The 17340-nt window shown below is 46.3% G+C and overlaps 1 protein-coding gene across 7 annotated transcripts in view; it reads left to right on the top strand.

The window, feature by feature from the left end:
* The window catches only part of LOC111866116 (zinc transporter ZIP3), a 68687-nt gene extending 60853 nt beyond the window's left edge, over positions 1 to 7834 (top strand). For all 7 annotated transcript variants that reach the window (XM_023854740.2, XM_023854739.2, XM_023854738.2 and 4 more), the window contains one exon: positions 6374 to 7834. In XM_023854740.2, the coding sequence (XP_023710508.1) occupies positions 6374 to 6492 (119 nt within the window). In that variant the 3' untranslated portion in view covers positions 6493 to 7834. The remainder of the gene's footprint in view (positions 1 to 6373) is intronic.
* The last annotated feature ends 9506 nt before the right edge of the window (positions 7835 to 17340 follow it).

The raw sequence follows: 17340 nt of genomic DNA, 5'->3' as shown, positions 1-17340 counted from the left end.
CGTAGTATTCTTCCAATGTCCTATATATTTTTTATAAATAATAACAAATTAGAACTAGGACGAATTAACACATCGTACAAGTGTACCAACACTGTATATCGGATTACTTCAGTTTTCATTATACTGAATGCTTTCATTTCCTTTGCCCTGAAGATAGAAACGAAATATTCCGCTGAAAGGATAATACCCTTCTGCCAAATTGCATGGCGTCATATCGCAGAGGACCGTAATTAAACTTGAAACGACTGATATGATTATTTCACTTAAATATTATTTAGATAAATCCCTAGTTGGAGGGAAGGGTTCAAATGAAGGAGATGCCAGTGCAATGGCGATAGCGCTGATGAATTCGACCAGCTGTACAATCGCAGCATTCGCGTGACAGAGCGGAGGAAATCCCGTAATAAACATGTCAGGATAATTTCCCAGCTGAGATCCGAAATGCGAAGCAAGCGCGACAATTACGGCACAAGGAGGCTTAGCATTCTCAATTCATTCGGAAGATGGCGCCACCGCGTCTCGCGTTTTGCAAGCGCCTTTATCTCCCGCTGCTTTGCAGATTACAGCGGACACCACACGCGATGGCTCAGGGCACGCGACCTACTTCCTGGACCCTGTATGGGGCCTACTGGGTGTACAGGAACGAAGTAGGCAGGCCAGTGCTAATGTGTGCAGACTTCCCTCCGCCAGACGTTAACTTACATTCTCAGAGTGATGCTTTCTGAACGACAGCCCTGTAGAGGGGAAAATAACCGAAGAAAGAGAGAAAAATACGGGTATTTGGAAATAAATAAGGTAAAGCTATCTCTGTAACAGGCCGTGAATACCAGTATGGTTGTGAGACGTCGAGGCTCCCACATTTTCTCTAGACTACCGGCTTGTACCATAGTGCCTTTCGAAATATATAAAAGATAAAAAAAGAACGAATTAAAGAAATAAATAAAAACGGAGAGATAAAGAAATAAAGAGGGACAAGTATAACTTGCAATTACGAGTTGAGTGTATAAAGTGGTCAATAAATCGAATCATCCAATCCAAACCCCGTAAATAGTCACCCAAAATACTCATATAATAGGATAGCCGGGTTTGGATATCGAACCCTGTGTCTTGCAATATCAATGCAGCAATGACAAGAAGTCAACGATCACCATGCCTACTTCTCTGACTACCAAGCCATGATTTTATACGTCAAAACACGCTAAGAAGGAAACTACATTCTTATACAGCCTATACATCCGGTTATGAGTGCCCAGTTTTTGCACAGGAGCGACGTTAAAGTTATGAAAGGGGAATAATAAAAGTAACTATAAAATGCAAATACTCCGCACTGACTTAATCACTTTATATGGCAGCATCAGAAATGTTCCTGCCCGGGAATACAATTCGACACGAACCTGGTACGTCACAGAACTGAACATGTGCCGCGCGCGGCCTTCAGGCAGTTGGCGCGGACTCCTGGCTTCTTCAGGAGTGATCAGTTCGACCAAAGAACTGAACGTGTGCCGCGCGCGGCCTTCAGGCAGTTGGCGCGGACTCCTGGCTTCTTCAGGAGTGATCAGTTCGACCACAGAACTGTCGGGCAGCATTTGAGCGTAACTCAATACAGTTCAGTCCGGGACAGATGAGAATCTGGAGAGACTCAGGGTCGATTCCTGGATCTGATTGCCTCGCTTGAATCATGTAGCACGTACTCACTTAACTTCTGATGCGCCAGTCTTGACGAGGGCACGCCGCAAATCTACTTATGGCAGCTACGAATATTAGGAATATCAGAAAATTTCCGAACACAATATGACTATTTAGGATTTGAGGTTCTCACATCGGTGTGACATGACGCAGTGTAGTCCATTGAAAGCCAAACCGACGTTCCGGAGGAACATGTCGCCTCCATCTTCAGGGTCGAAGTATAAGCCAAGCAAGAAACAAGCTGCTTGCCACCTGCTTCCACCCTGGTTTCTTGCTTGGCTTATACTTCGACCCTGAAGATGAATATGAAATGTTCCTCCGCAACGTCGGTTTGACTTTCAACGGACTACACGGCGTTATATCCCAGAAGACATATCTCTTCATAATGAGACCAGATCAAGGAGGAAGAGATGAGCGGAGCCATGTAGCACGCAGGAAAGTGATGAGAAATGCACACAGAACCATGAATATTAGGAGGGACTAAATCTTTCCGATGTCCTGTCCGAGATTCGAATCAAATTTTAATATTATTACGCTATTTAACGATGATGTATTAGGTAGTCAGGTGGTCAAACACTGAGCGGGTTTGTCTAGCAGCAACGCTCTAGACTTGCATTTGGGAGGTGCTAGGTTTGAGTCCCCGTCGGGACACTGGCTGTCTTGACTGACGTTCTACATGGATTTCCTCTGTCACTGCAGGCAAATTCCAGAGTAATGCTTCGATTAGTACACAGTCGTTTCCTTCCGAACCCTCTCCAATTCATCATCCATCCTATAATTCGACACTGTATCTGAAAATTGTAGCTGCAGAGGTTACGTGACACAGGAAAATGCGAAGTTGTCCCTTTGCTTCGTTAATTATGACGTATGGGGGAGTGTATGTATAGATATAACACTCTTGACGTCAGCACGAGATGGAGGTAAGTGGTCAGCTTCGCGGCCCGGCCGCTTTATCCGCGGTATCCGTTCAGCCCGTAGCCCGTCGCTATTTGGCACAGAATTGAATTAAATGAAGATTATGTACGAGGAGCGCGGATCACAGTGGCCGGCCTCGCGGTATGAGGCATGAATTGTCTTCGCTCGCTCGGAAGCTGGGACCGTGGGTTCGGATCTGTTTCCTGTGAGGTACGAACTGAATTCTTATATATTATTCTTATGCACTACCGGTCACAGTAGCTGCACGGTCTAAGGCATGAACTGGCTTCGCTCGTTCGAACACTGGGATCGTGGGTTCCATTCTCACTTGGGACAAGGATGTCTGTGTGCCTTGCGACGGGCTGATCCCCCGTCCAAGGAGTCCTTCCGCCTGTGTATAGGATTAAGAAACTGACAAAGCAGCCAAGTTCCAACACAAGGACTACAGAGCCTGAGGCGGAAAAGATAGGGCAGAAAACGGTGGAGGTTTACGGCATGGCAGCTCTGATATTCGGGCATTTGTCTAAACAACTGAGAAAGTGTCGGTCAGTGGACAGTACTCTGACGTCGGACATGCGCACCAGGGGCCAGAAACCAATTACACGTAATCATACTGCGTCAGTAGACTCTGTGACCTGAGAGGCTGAAGAACAATTAGTACAGGAGACATGGGGAAACCCGATGTTAATTGCTTTTGTATACACAGTCGTTATAATCAAATCAATAGCAATTACGTCGGGGCAGATTACGTGTGTCCCTGCTCACGGTGACATTAATATCGGGCCCAAACCGGCGCAGGCACTGTCACGCAGGAGTTCAGTTATCTATATAGCCTTCGCCCGTCAAGGCTGTAGTTGTGTTAATGAGCCGGGGTTGTTCGTCGAAAGTTTCCAAGTATGGTTGAAATCGGTCAGCAGTGACAGACACTGCACATGAAGACCTACACAGGTTTCAGCACAATTTAACTCGCATGTAAGTCATTAAGTGTTTTCCGGAGCAAAAACTGTTTCGAAACAAACGTTATAGAGGCCGTCCTTTACCCCCCAGGAAGTTTCCTGGTACTCATTTCTGTTAGAAGCCGAGTCGACCCCAAGGGCATAGTGCGGCAAGAAGGATTAGGTCAATTGAAAAAAAAAATAATGATCTCAACGGTAATCGAACCCGCGACCTCCCGGAACGTTGTAGGGACAAATGAAAAATAAGTTCTATGTACAATATTCTTTATTTGCAAGTCTTAACGGAACCGTTGTAGTGGCTCTGAGCAAATCTTGTGCAGGAAGGGCTCCAGAACTCTCACCCTATGCGTGCTCTGTCAGCACTGCTGGCTTCCAGGTTCTCATCCAGCTGACTATGGGACATGGCGACGTGCAGTCCAATGAAAGCTCACTGACGTTTCGGAGGAAAGTACTGCCTCCATCCTCACTCGAAGGGTAATCCAAGCAAAGAACCAACAAGCATTATCCAGCACACAAATGTCGGCGAACTTCTACCAGACGGCATGGCGTCAGCCCCCAGAAAATAATACCACTGTCTTCCAAACAAAATTGTAATTACGACCCGGACCGGTGAGGTAACAATGTGTTTGGGTCCAGGCTGTGTTCTTACAACTGTCCTCTGGAGTGCGCGTGGGAAGTACGGCAAGAAATAGTGGGGTAGTGGTTGCAGCTGCGTTGTTGGAGAGTGGGAATGTGACAGACTGTAAGTTGGGCCATCTTATAACCCATACACATCCTGAAGTTCTTATCGCAGTCACTGGACTGGCCCAAATCCACTGCGCAGTATGTTGCGAACGGCCAGGTGTAAATAGACGGACTGTGCATACGTGTAACTGAGCGGTATGCGGGGTCCATGGGCGTGCTTGGGCCACACGGTATGATCGCATGTGTGTGCGTTGTTCTGTTTGCTCAGCTCAACAAACTCGCTTATTCGCTAATCACAACATTGAAACAGCAGCGCAATGTACAGGACGTTCATAAAATATCTTGCCCATTTTAGAAACACAGTAGGAGGAGAACCACTGTTGATGAAAAAGACTGGAAAGTGCATACTCGGTAACGCAATAAGAAATAAGCAGCGGTATTACTATCTGAAGTTAGTGACTTCACTTAAAATGTCAATAAATGTAAACTTATTCCTGGGCATAATTAACGTCACACCATGAACATGTATGGAGGACCGGAGGCATAGTTCCACCATTCTTATCCTCGACACTAGATGGGGGTGAGTGGTCGAATTCACGCCCCGGCCGCTTTACCCCTGGGGGATAGAGGCCCCAGTACCCATTCGATAGGAGGCTGGTTGGGCCCCAGAGCCAGTCTGGACGTTATAGATAACAGAAAGATATCTTGCCGCTACCGGGAATCGAATCCAGACTAGTCGGTCGACCAGCGCATAACCTATCCGATATACTGAAACCCCGCAAAAACGATAAAGCTATCCCTGTAACAGGCTGTGGAGACCCATAGGGTTGTGAGATGTTGAGGCTCCCACATTTTCTAGACAGTCGGCTCACAGATGGCGGTGAGGTTGTCAGCCTTACGCGCCGGCCGTCCTTTACCCCCCATGAAGATCCCCAGTACTCATTTCTGTTAGAGGCTGAGTCGACTCCAGGGCCATAGTGCGGCTGGAAGAATTAGATCAGTTGAAAATTCCAATAAGCTCATCGGGGGTCGAAACCGCGACATTCCGGCTTGTAGCATAGTGTCTCAATCAACTACGCTACCGCCCCCCCCCCAGTCCAAAAGAAAAACAGGAATACTGAAATTTAAATCACTGGATGTGCCCCATGTCAAATGTTAACAGAATCTGATGCTCCTGCTCATTTCCCGTCGCGTCCTCTGAAAGCAGGCAACTTTACAGGGCTACACCAAGTCACATCCCAGCAGCTGGTGGTCTGTATACTTACCGCTCTCAGCCCAGCTTCGTCACCAGTAGTTGCAGATGGCTGCGACACCACACACTTGCCCAGACCCGCGGGATAGCTCAGTCGGTATAGCGACGGGCTGGAAGACCGGGGTTCGATTCCTGGCAGTGGTAATTTTTTTATCTAGCTTCCAGACTGGTTCTGAGGCGCACCCAGTCCCCCATCCAATGGGTACCAGAGGCCCTTTTCCCCGAGGTAAAGCGGTCGGAGTGTAAAGCTGACTACTCCCATCTAGTGCCGAGGTCAATAGTGGCGCTATACCTCCACTCCCCCATGTCTTCAAGGCGTGATGTTTAATTTATTGAACACAAAGACAACTTTACATTAAGTATAAATTAAACTTGAATGGGCACTTCCTCGGCAGTGCCAGGGTATCTCAGAGTACTACGTGTAGGCAAACTTACACAAGAGAAAACCAGTTCCCAGTGGCGCACGAACAACGCGATCATGTTGAAAACGAGACCCATTAACTTTGTAATGATGACGTAACGGCCTACGTCACTACAATGCGATGACGCGTGTTCTGATCAGAGTCTTCAACAGGCGTCGCTGCAAGTGCGGGGAGAAAGCGTTGACGTGCGTCTGCTTCAGTCTTCCTAACGGGCCTAAGTTGCCTGGCTTTGTCTCTGAGGACGGATGTGATCCAGTTTCCGAAACACTGCCTTCTTCCGGAAAACCGGACAAGGGACAAACCGCCAAACCCAGCAATGCAGTGTACCACCGTCAGAGCCCCTTTAGAACCGGGCGTGTACTGCCGAGTGTAGACCCCGTAGTGAGGAGGTGAGGATGGCACGCGGCGAACACTGGTACAGACCGTCAGTAAACGGAGGTGTTTTTGTCTGATTTCAGCCGGGCATGATCACAGCCACAGTCACCAGCACCACGATCATGAAGAGGAGGCGCATGACGTGCTGTTCAGCAACCTGACAGATCACCACGACCATGACGACGAGTACCGCCGCCAGTAACAAGGCGTCCTTAATGACATGCGACGCCAGGACCGGTTCGCAGCCACCGTGAAGTCTGTACTGTTACTGGACTTGCAGGAGAGTGTGTGGCGGGTTCGCAGAACTTCCGTTTGTAGCGCACTTCCGTGTGAATATGTTGGAGATATTTGGAAACTGTACAAAGGTCTCCTCCCAATTCAGTTCCAAGCAGAATTCGAGCATCATCTCAAAATTTTTGTTACCCTTTGGGTTCACTGCATTTCCAGTAAAAAAGAAAAGTGGTTACTTATGCGTATTAACTCTTTGTGGCTTGTTTAACGACGCTGTCAGTAGCTAGGCTATAGGGTGCCAAATGTGAGGGTTACAGATCATTTGGACAGGGTTTTTAAGGAAGTGGCAGTGACCTACTCCAGTACAAACCCTCCATTTGCCTAGAGCGACTGAGAAAAACTACCAAAAAATCTGTCAGGACAGCTGGTGTTTGAGTTGACATTTGAACCTAGTACCTCCCGAATGCAAGTCTAGAGCGTTACCGCTGTGCTGACCCGCTCAAATGCATGTTAAGGGGAAAATTAGAGGATGAATACAGCTTGGGATAATGATTTATTTTTGTTACTTGTAACTCCTCGGATATTTAATAATCGTCATCATCATCGTTACTCGCAAAACAGCCCCTATTTGAACCACAGCCTTCCTTACAACATTCTGCCTGAGGGCATCCGGTTTCGCAACAGTATTTCTTTTTTATAAAGCAAGTTCGCCAGGCTTGTGTCCAACTCCCTCCCCCAACCGGACGGCCTCGTCCCCATATTTATGTTCCCCAGTGACAGGGTGTCCCTGTTATGCCCCCAGACATCGGGTTCCCTTTCCGTCGCCTTGGGCGGCTCGCAGGGCTACGGTGGAGGTATTCTAACCCGCCTCCACACCCGGGTTTGCACATTAATAGAAATGCATTCATTGCATATGGATGGAACTAAAAGAAACTCCGTGGTTTTAGACCGAGCGACCGCCGCTTGCCGGCGAAGTTAGTGCCAACTTTTGCTGATAGAGGGTGTCACGTGGTCAGCGCAACGGATCCCCACGGCAGTTAATCTCGGGTTTATAACTCATCTTCTCTAAAATACATTCTTCTTTTTTCTGAAGACTATAACCCTCCCCTCCCCCAAGTAGCTCCGTACAGAGGGATAAATTCGGAAATACACACTTATTTGAAATTTCTCGGCTCAAAGAGACAATAACACTCAAAGTAACATAAATGTAAAGCGTACTCAAGGTAAGCGGGTTCAAAGCCGGCGGAGGTCGTGGACTTTTTAAGGGCGGAAAAATTCAGTGAACAAGTCTTCCGGGAGGGACTTTAAGCAGTGGGTCCCGTGTCGTAGATTTACGGCACGTAAAAGATCCTCATGTCTCTAGGAGACCTCTGAGCAAAATTAGGCAACAATTTCCCGCCCAAGTAGTTTCCAATGCCTCTGGTAGATGGGGGAAATATCAGGTACCGACGGCCGACCTCGTTGGCTGAACGGGGCTGATGGCGCGCACCAGTACCGGTAGGGTATGGCGACAGTAGAAATTAAAGAGGGACGCACAATGGACCAATAACTGATCTAAGTGCATGGGGAACCCACTCCCTCTAATAATAATAAAAATAATAATAACATAAATGTACAGTATCTCTCCGGCTCTCTTGACTGAATTTTTCATGGTTTTCGTTAGGTCCTCAAAGGAAATTCCAGGATAGTATATCGACTACGACATGATCGTTTTCTTCCGAATCCATTCCAACTCGTCATCAATCTGTCGTCCTGTAATTAGACACTACGCAGTGCAGCTACTGACAGCCTGCATAACGAGCCGAACCTGCAATTCCCTCCTTCGTAAAGTTCGCAGTTTCATCATTTACTATACGAATTCTAATTAAATTGTTTTAGACAAATAATTTAATTATTTTTAATGTCCAATAAATATAACTGCATTAAAAATAAATGTGACAAATTCATACAAAATCGTGTTCAGGGGTTACCTGTGTTTTGGGTCTAGTGCTTCAAAATACGACAAGATGTGGTTGTTAGTGTTTGCCAGCTCTTGCCAAAATGTCAATAATTTCTCGCTCTATAATTTTCCCTTCAACAAGTACATCATTAATTTATATCAGCCACTTCAACTCGACTGATTGTGTTTACGTTGTGGTTCGGGCTGAATAAAACTCCGTGTGTTAAGCATAACACTACTTCAGAAACAGAAGAATGTACTATGAGTTCACAGTAGTCGCCGGACTCCCTGGGGACCGGGAACCAAGAATGACTGTGCTGGCGAGGCCCAGCAGCAATTTACCCGACCCGACGAACACAACAGTGGTTACTCGTGAGCAAGTTACCCGGACTAGAATTCCGATAACTGTATTGCCTGCAGGCTTTCGTGTATTTCTTACGGAAGAAAATGTTTCTTTGGTGATGGCAACTATGTTTCTGTCTAGAGGAGATAATAGTTATTCAAGATAAGACTAAGTTAACTAGTCCCCGTACATTCCAGTTTAGTTCCTATACATAAAACTATTTTACCTTTGAAATTTCAATAAAAATTCGCATTTTATTCACAGATATGTAATAACTTGTGATATAATTAGAGGATGTAATAAATACATGGGATATACGTGACGATGCAGACCGTGTGCATATCTGAGAGTAAATAAGAACATATATATATATACTGTATAAATACATCATCTTGGATGCTTGGTGGATGTCACTTTATTTTACTGAAATAGCGTACTTGGTTGAGGTAGTATGCTACAAGCCGGAAAGTCGCGGGTTCCATTCCCGATGACATCACTGGATTTTTCAATTAACCTAACCTTCCAGCCGCACTATGGCCCTGGGATCGACTCAGGCTCTAACAGAAATGAGTACCGGGAATCTTCTTGGAATATTTTTGGGGGTAACGGGCGACCGGCGCGTAAGGCTGACAACCTCACCGCCATCTGTGAGCCGACTGTCTAGAGAAAATGTAGGAACCTCGACGTCTCACAAGCCTATGGGCCTTCACAGCCTGTTACAGAGACACCTGAACTGGAGATTCAGAGTGAGGCTGCAACCAAGTGCAGAGTTTGTAAGTTTATGCAGACTCATGTGGCCTGGAAGTCAGTTGAGCAGTGGCATGACACCTGGAGGGGGAAACCGAAATTAATATGAGAGAAGCCTATCCCAGCTCAGCATGGGCCACCACGCAGCCTACGTCTGCAAAGCAGGGCGTAACAGTTCTCCCGCTGAACAGAAATAACACGCGCATCAGTGTAAAAACGGTTGTGTTCCAAACTGGGTTATGCTATGAGTTTAGATTTGATTTTGATTTTTAATACAGATCTATAATTTGAGAAGAGGGTGCTGAGGAGAATATTTGGACCGAAGAGAGATGAAGTGACTGGAGGTTGGAGAAAACTGCACAATGAGGAGCTTCATAACTTGTACTCTTCGCCAAATATAATTAGAATGATCAAGTCAAGGAGGATGACGTGGGCAGGTCATGTAGCGCGAATGGGGGAGACGAGGAATGCATACAGGATATTAGTGGGAAAGCCAGAAGGAAAGAGACCACTTGGAAGACCAAGATGTAGGTGGGTGAACAATATTAGAATGGATCTTAGAGAGATAGAATGGGATGGTGTGGATTGGACTGATCTGTAGCAGGATAGGGACCAGTGGAGGCTCTTGTGAACACGGTAATGAACCTTCGGATTCCATAAAATGCTGGGAAATTCTGGAATAGCTGCAGAATTGGCAGCTCCTCAAGAAGGGCTCAGTTTCATGGAGTTACTTCGTTTTCTAACCAAGAAAACTCAAGCAAAAATTTACAGTCATGGGTGAGCAAAGTACTGTCGGCATGCCTGATGAGGCCTTCGCAATTAAACGTGTGTCTGAAGCATTCACACGGCAAAGTCCCAATCAGCCGTTACCGACCGCCGGATCTGAAAATCTCACGGTGTCTGGGACGTGACATCGTGCAGACTGGACGAATATTGCCGACGTTTTGGAAGTCACGCCAACTAAATATTCAGGATCGAAGAGAATAAGTGAAGCAACCATCGGTAGCAGGCTGTTCCGAAACGTCGGTACTACACGGCGTCATATTCCAGCGCTACTTAGAGGAATCCTGTCCCATTGAAACTTGCGCAAGTTCCGCATGGAATGCCCTCGGATTGAACCCAGGTTTCAACAGTTATAGATGCGACAAGACAGTTTTCTTTTATTTTGCAGCTTCACATGTGAAGGGGCGTCCGCAGGAAAGTTACTCAGCAAATTTATTTTTCTGATTGGAACTGAACAGCAGCGACTCACAGTACAAATTTAATAAACACGCATCACAGATTTCTGAAGTTCATTTAACTAGACTGGCAAGTAAAATGTTCCTTAACTTAACTACAAGAAGCTCTGGGAAGAAATAGTCGCTTAAAGAAAACGATGCGTCCAACAATTCTTCTATTGTTGCGTGTGTATTCGCTGCAGCGGTAAGGTTTTACCGAGCCGTTGCCTAGCAACGATAAGGGAATACAAATACAGACACACAGACTGATGGGAGGGATTTATGAAGTTTCATAAAGATTCAAGCATTCAGAAGTTATAGGGGGGATATACAGACACACAGAGAGCATGGATATCTCATAAACCTACTATTTTTTTTTTTCAAAATGAGGGAAGTAGACTAAAAATGAAACGGGATTGGCACAATTTAATAAATTTACTGCAACCGCCCGACTAGACTTTACCTCCTGAACCAGCACATGTTTCTACGAAAACTCAATTTTGAATTTAATATAGCTGAAATGGAAGTAAACAAGCGAAAAAGAAACAGTCCGCAGTTGCTGTGACATCTGTCGGAGAGAACATTTACACCCACAGCGGCAACCAGACCGACACAGGAACAGGGTAGAATGGTCTCAGCGCGCCAGGTGAGGGGATAGCTTAACGTAGGTACAACATACCGAGTTTAATCGAAATTGGTCCCGTTGTTTAAGACTTTAAGTGACGTTAAAGCGTACGTCACACTTTGTGTGGGCAGATGTCCTGTGTACGCATGTCTGAATTTCCCACTGTGAACAGCTGTGCCGATCACAGCTGTCCCGCGGTCTTCGCCCGCTCGAACGCCAGGGTCGTGGGTTCGAATCCCAGTCGAGGCACGGATGTCTGTGTTGTCCTCTGGAGGTAGCGGCCTTGAAACGGGCTGATCCCCTGTCCGAGGGGTGCTACCGACTGTGTATATCATTACGACACTGAGAAAAGCGGCCAGGGCCCAACAAAGGGCTGTAGAGCCACCGATGATTGCACATGAGCACCGGTATATGTTAAAATGCAATCAAGTAGCTTTCCAATGTTGCCGTCCATAGACTGGTGACCAATCTGTGCACTTGAAACTTTGTCGTACGGGGAATTGATTACGTTATCGGGGGGGTGGGGACTAACTAAGGACCCGCAGACAGCGGAGCTCTTCTCACTCAACCAATCAAGATATTCCCCTCCCCACCAGAAGGTTTGTGTCCGCAAGAGCTCGCCATTAAGATCTGTCCAATCTTACTTTCCTGCCTACCCCCAGGGCTTCTAAGCGGGCTCTCTACTTCCGGTTTCACGTGCGGCTTGTATCTTACATGAAGCACACGAAGAAAACTAACGAAGATGCGCAATGTGCAGGCACATGGCGCGCCACACACACACACCAAGTGCAAACGGGACAAACGCACTGGCCTGCAGGCTCCGCTCCACATTCACGCGCCAGTGTCTCTGTACTTCACAAACATTATCAAAATTTTCCAGTTCCTCTTCAGGATTATCTTGCGTTGCTCGAACGGCAACCGTTCTCCCGCCATTTTATTTCGCCGTCCTGCCATTCGACAAGGTGGCTCTGGCATTCAAGTGACTAGCAGCATCTTTTGAGAGAATATCACACTACACACAGTACATTACATTTCGGCAAAGGCAAAGTTGTCGGTCACGGTAGCCGAGCGGTCAAAGGCATGCACTGTCTTCGCTCGCTCGGAAGCCGGGATCGTGGGTTCGAATCCCACTCGGGGCATGGATGTTTGTGTGCGTTTTTCTGTGTTTGTGTACAGGTAGAGGCCTTGCGATGAGCTGATCACCCGCCCAAGGAGTCCTACCGAACGTGTAAGATCTAGAAAAACCGAAGTGAACGGAGAAGTTCATGGAGGTAGGCCTAGGCCCACTGGGGCTGTAGCGCCAAGGGGGGAAAGAAGTTGTCCTTGTGCTTAACTAATCAAGCACTACACCCTGAAGGCGTGGATATATAGATCCATATTTTCTTGACTTCGCCACTAGTTGGAGGTGAGTGGTTAGTTTCACGTCCCAGCCGCTTTAGCCCCTGAGGAAAGAGCCCTCGGTACCCATCGTATAGGAGGTTGGGTGAATCATGGAGTCGGTCTGGACGACGTGGAGAGAAAGTTTTTGACCCTAGCAGGACTCGAACTCCGACCCTATGGTCTTCCAGCCCGTAACCAATCGCTATGCCGACTACATTTCGGCCCAACTTCGACTATCTATAGATAACCTACATTCTATTGTGCATACATACAGGATAACACAAACACAAGATAAACGCATACACAGACATCCATGCCTTGTGTGAGATTCGAACCCACGATCCTGGCTTCCGAGCGAGCGAAGACAGTTCATGCCTTAGACCGCTCGGCTACTGTGACCGGCAGTGTATAAGAATAATATATAAGAATTCAGTTCGTACCTCACAGGAAATAGATCCGAACCCACGGTCCCAGCTTCCGAACGAGCGAAGACAGTTCATGCCTTAGACCGCTCGGCTACTGTGACCGGCAGTGTATAAGAATAATATATAAGAATTCAGTTCGTACCTCACAGGAAATAGATCCGAACCCACGGTCCCAGCTTCCGAGCGAGCGAAGACAGTTCATGCCTTAGACGGCTCGGCTACTGCATAACACCGACATAAAATCCGATTCGTGTGATATTCCACGCTTTGTAATTACATATATTTCCGTTAATTAGACTTGAGTATTATGTTTACATTACCGGGAAAGCACATTGTGTTCAGGCAGTTACGACTGGGAACACAAGACTAAGAGAAAATAATTGTCGATTTTAGAAACGCACCTGGAACGAACTCATTAATAATGAGAAAGCACCACAAGTTGGTCTGTGCGACAGGAACACGCACTTGCAGAAAGCTCCCGAGAACAGCAGAGGTGCTCTCGAGTAAAGGCCAGTGCTGTGAAAGCTGAGGTACTTATATTGATGATTAAAAGTAAAATTGTCTCTGTGCTTAATTAAGCATTACCCCATGAAGACTTACAGGGAAGTGGAGTTATAGCTCCACCAGTCTTGACCTCGGCACTAGATGGACATGAGTGGTCAGCTTCACACCCCGGCCGCTTTATCCCAACGGAAGGAGCCACCCAGTACCCATTGGATACGAGGTTGGTCGGTCAACAGAACCGGTCTGGAGTAAAATCTTTCCCTTGCCGGCATTCGAACACGGGTCGTCCAGCTGAGCTACCCGACTCTCCTTATATTGATGAGTATGGAGGTTATTGCCTTCTGGGATGAAAAGTTGGAAGTTGCTCCGCAATGCACGTCACACTCCAGAAGGCAGCCATCTCCACAGATCAGTGTTAACAAACTAAGGCTGAATCTTCACTGCTGATGGCTCGTCTCTTTAAATTCAAGCAGAGTAAATCTAGTGTTTAAGGTACCATGTCCCATGTAATTCTAAAAGAACAAAACTGCCTCTTTGCTTACTTAATAACCAAACGATGAACGCGTAAGGGGGAATGGGTGTACAGCTCCGTACACTTGACCTTTACAGTACCCAGAGGTGAGAGAGGCAACCCTGAGAAAGAGATCCATTGGACAGGAGGCTGGATGGACCCAAGGACCTATCTGGACGCTGTGGTGACGAGAAATATCTTCCGCCCTTATCCTATCGGTGACGCGCCTAATTTCAACCTTTTCGAACCAGTCGCAGAGTTTCTGACTGCTCGCACAAGTCGACATTTGTTCGACTGTTATAAGAACTCCATCACACTTGTCACAAAAGCCTGCCAATATACTCGTCCTTTATGCAGTGTAAGTACAGTCCAGTTTACATCCTCACAACTAATTCCCTAATATATACTTTAATACTGTCACGATTCTATGGAGTTAGTGTAGACGGGGTTTCGACTGGTAATTGGATTTACTGAACACTTACAGATCGTAACTACAAATAACTACAGCACTATCGCTAATTGACACACTCAACAGTTCACTACAGCATGCGCTAGCTGTTCTCAGTCTGTTGTGTCTTCACTAGTCGTTGTCTGGTAACGGCTTCCAACGTCACAGATCCAACTTCCATGCTCACGGCTTCAAGACCTCGCTGAATGTAGCTTATCTCACTGCAGCTCCTGAGCTGGACTGGCTTCCAAGTGCCGAACTCACAGAGTGAAAGTCAAAGTTACTTTGCGACTGGGGGTTTACCGCCAATCAGTTCGTCTTGGCGCCAAGCCCTTTGAAACTCACGACCAGAATTTGTAACTGAACACCTGCGGTCATAGTCCCTACATAACATTCTCCCTAACGAGGGGGTGGGTTTGCCTCTTAAGAATACGCTTGGCCTTTGTCAAGTGTACGCATCGCTCATATAGCATGTTATGTTCCCACGGAAACGGCAGGAGTACAACAATGAACGGTGCCCTCCATGTGGTCCGTGCCAAGATGTTATAACTAAGGAAAGTTTAGAAGAACTCGGCCTCGGGACAGACCCAACAGAAAACACCGCTTCCCACAATTCCTGCTGTCGAGTGACGTCATTTCAGACGTAGACGTGACGTGTTCCTCTGCTGCGTGTAAGCGCGGTCGTGGGCACGTGACCTGGTAGCCGTGGAAATGCGTATACGGAGCTATTGCCTCGCAACGACTCTCTGTGCTGAGTTAAGCGGAAATGCCATGATATGTATGCAGCGTGCCTTACAGACATGTCGAAGAAGTTCCGGAACTGTAGGCGGGCGCCTCAGTCGCCCGACCGGGGTAAGGAAGCTGGGAATATCGATCAGTAGATCCCATGCACTTCGCATTAGGCCTTCTGAATGCTGGGATCCTTGCTTCGAATCTCTCTTATGGAATCGAGACTGTTTCGTTTTTTCAACACTGCCAAGTTCAGGAGTTCTCATAAAAGCGGGCACGGCTGAGACTCACGCGAAGTAATTTCCAGAAGACAAAGTCACCAGGGCATCGAGAAAACGGTTCAAGACAGAGATGCTAGTTGACGTAGACATTTAAGTGGAAACATCTGAAGATGACTTGAAATGAAACATATACATCACTTACGTGGAGTGATGTGTCTTCATTCTCTTGTCAGATCTGATGTTCTTACGGCCTTCTGGGATCTGACGCCGTACCCTGAAGATGGAGGCAGCCGAGTCTTCCAAAATGCTGGTACATATCTGCCAGACTACACGGTGTCAAATCCAAGAAAACAGTAACGTTAATCTTCATCTTCTTACTCCTTCCATTTCTTCTTTATTTATTCCTACCTCTCTTCCTCCTTTCTCTATCTTTCTTTTGCTGTCATTTCTTAACTTGTTACTTGGCTCCCTTCAAGAACCCGAATGCACAGGTTCGAGGGTCATGTTATGGGGGGAGGGGGGAGAGGAGAGAGAAGTGGAGACGGTTAATAAGAATGAGATGAAGGGGGAGACAAGAGGAAGAATAAATAAGGAAAAACGCAATAGTAACAATAGTAGGAGCATTACATCTGAAGTGAGATGATGTACAAGAAGGACGGGCAGATTAAAAAGCAGCGGAGAATCAGAAGAAGAGAGAAAAGAGAAGATAAAAGAGAAACAGTAACACGTTGTAGGAAGGGGGATAATAGAATAAGGGGTGAAGATGAACAGTGGACTAAGGCTGTGAAGTAAGAAGGAATATACTGAGGAAGAAAGTGCAAAGAGATGCGTCCTTCTCTGCCCATTGCTGTTTGCTGAACACTGTCTAAAAATTCAATTGTAAGACAACTGAACGTGTGAGAGGGGTGTCTTCAGGAAGGAAAAATATTTTAGATAAGGATGATATTCTGATTTCTTATTTGCGCAAATAACTGGTGAATAGGTCGGCGTTGTACACTACTGCATTATCGGCACTGCCCGCTTCATAAGAATATAAAAGGTAAAGCTGTCCCTGTACTCAACGAATTAAGCACTGCTCCATGAAGGCGTATGGGGGAGTGGATGTACAGATCCACATTTTTTGACCTCGGCACTGGTTGGAGGTGAATGGCCAACTTCACGCCCCGGCTGCTTTACACCCCAGTATCCATAGGATAGGAGGCTGTGTGAGCCTCAGAGACGGTCTGAACGACGTGGAGAAGAGAAAATTCTTGACCCTAACGGGACTCAAACTCCGACCCCTCAGTCGTCCAGTCCATAGCCAGTCCCTCTGCCGATTGCACTGCCCCGACTCCTTCATAAGGATATAAGGTGTGATAAATGTGAGACCGTATCTGGGTTTTAATTAAGTCCTTTAAACGAAAATTTTATGGCAGTTAAGCGATATACGCTATTTCATATTTTTATGGCAGCTGAAATATTGAAGCACTATGTAAAGATGAAGCCTAGGAACAAGCAATGAATTTATAAATTCAATATAATTTTAATATCAACTGTTTGTACTTAAAAGAATGTATTACTTATACTAATTATCACTATTTACAGTTAATGCACTAATGTGCTATAAAAGACGATTCTTAACATTATATACTGTTATTTATATGCTGCCCAGTTACATAACAATTCAGAGGAACATTTCATCTTATCATTTTTAAAATTCAGGTTATGTCTCCGACTTAAGTCATAGCTTT

The sequence above is a fragment of the Cryptotermes secundus genome, unplaced genomic scaffold, assembly GCF_002891405.2.
Source record: "Cryptotermes secundus unplaced genomic scaffold, Csec_1.0 scaffold318, whole genome shotgun sequence".
Lineage (NCBI taxonomy): Eukaryota > Metazoa > Arthropoda > Insecta > Blattodea > Kalotermitidae > Cryptotermes > Cryptotermes secundus.
The sequence above is the reverse complement of the archived record's forward strand: the minus strand, read 5'-3'. Positions and strand labels throughout refer to the sequence as shown.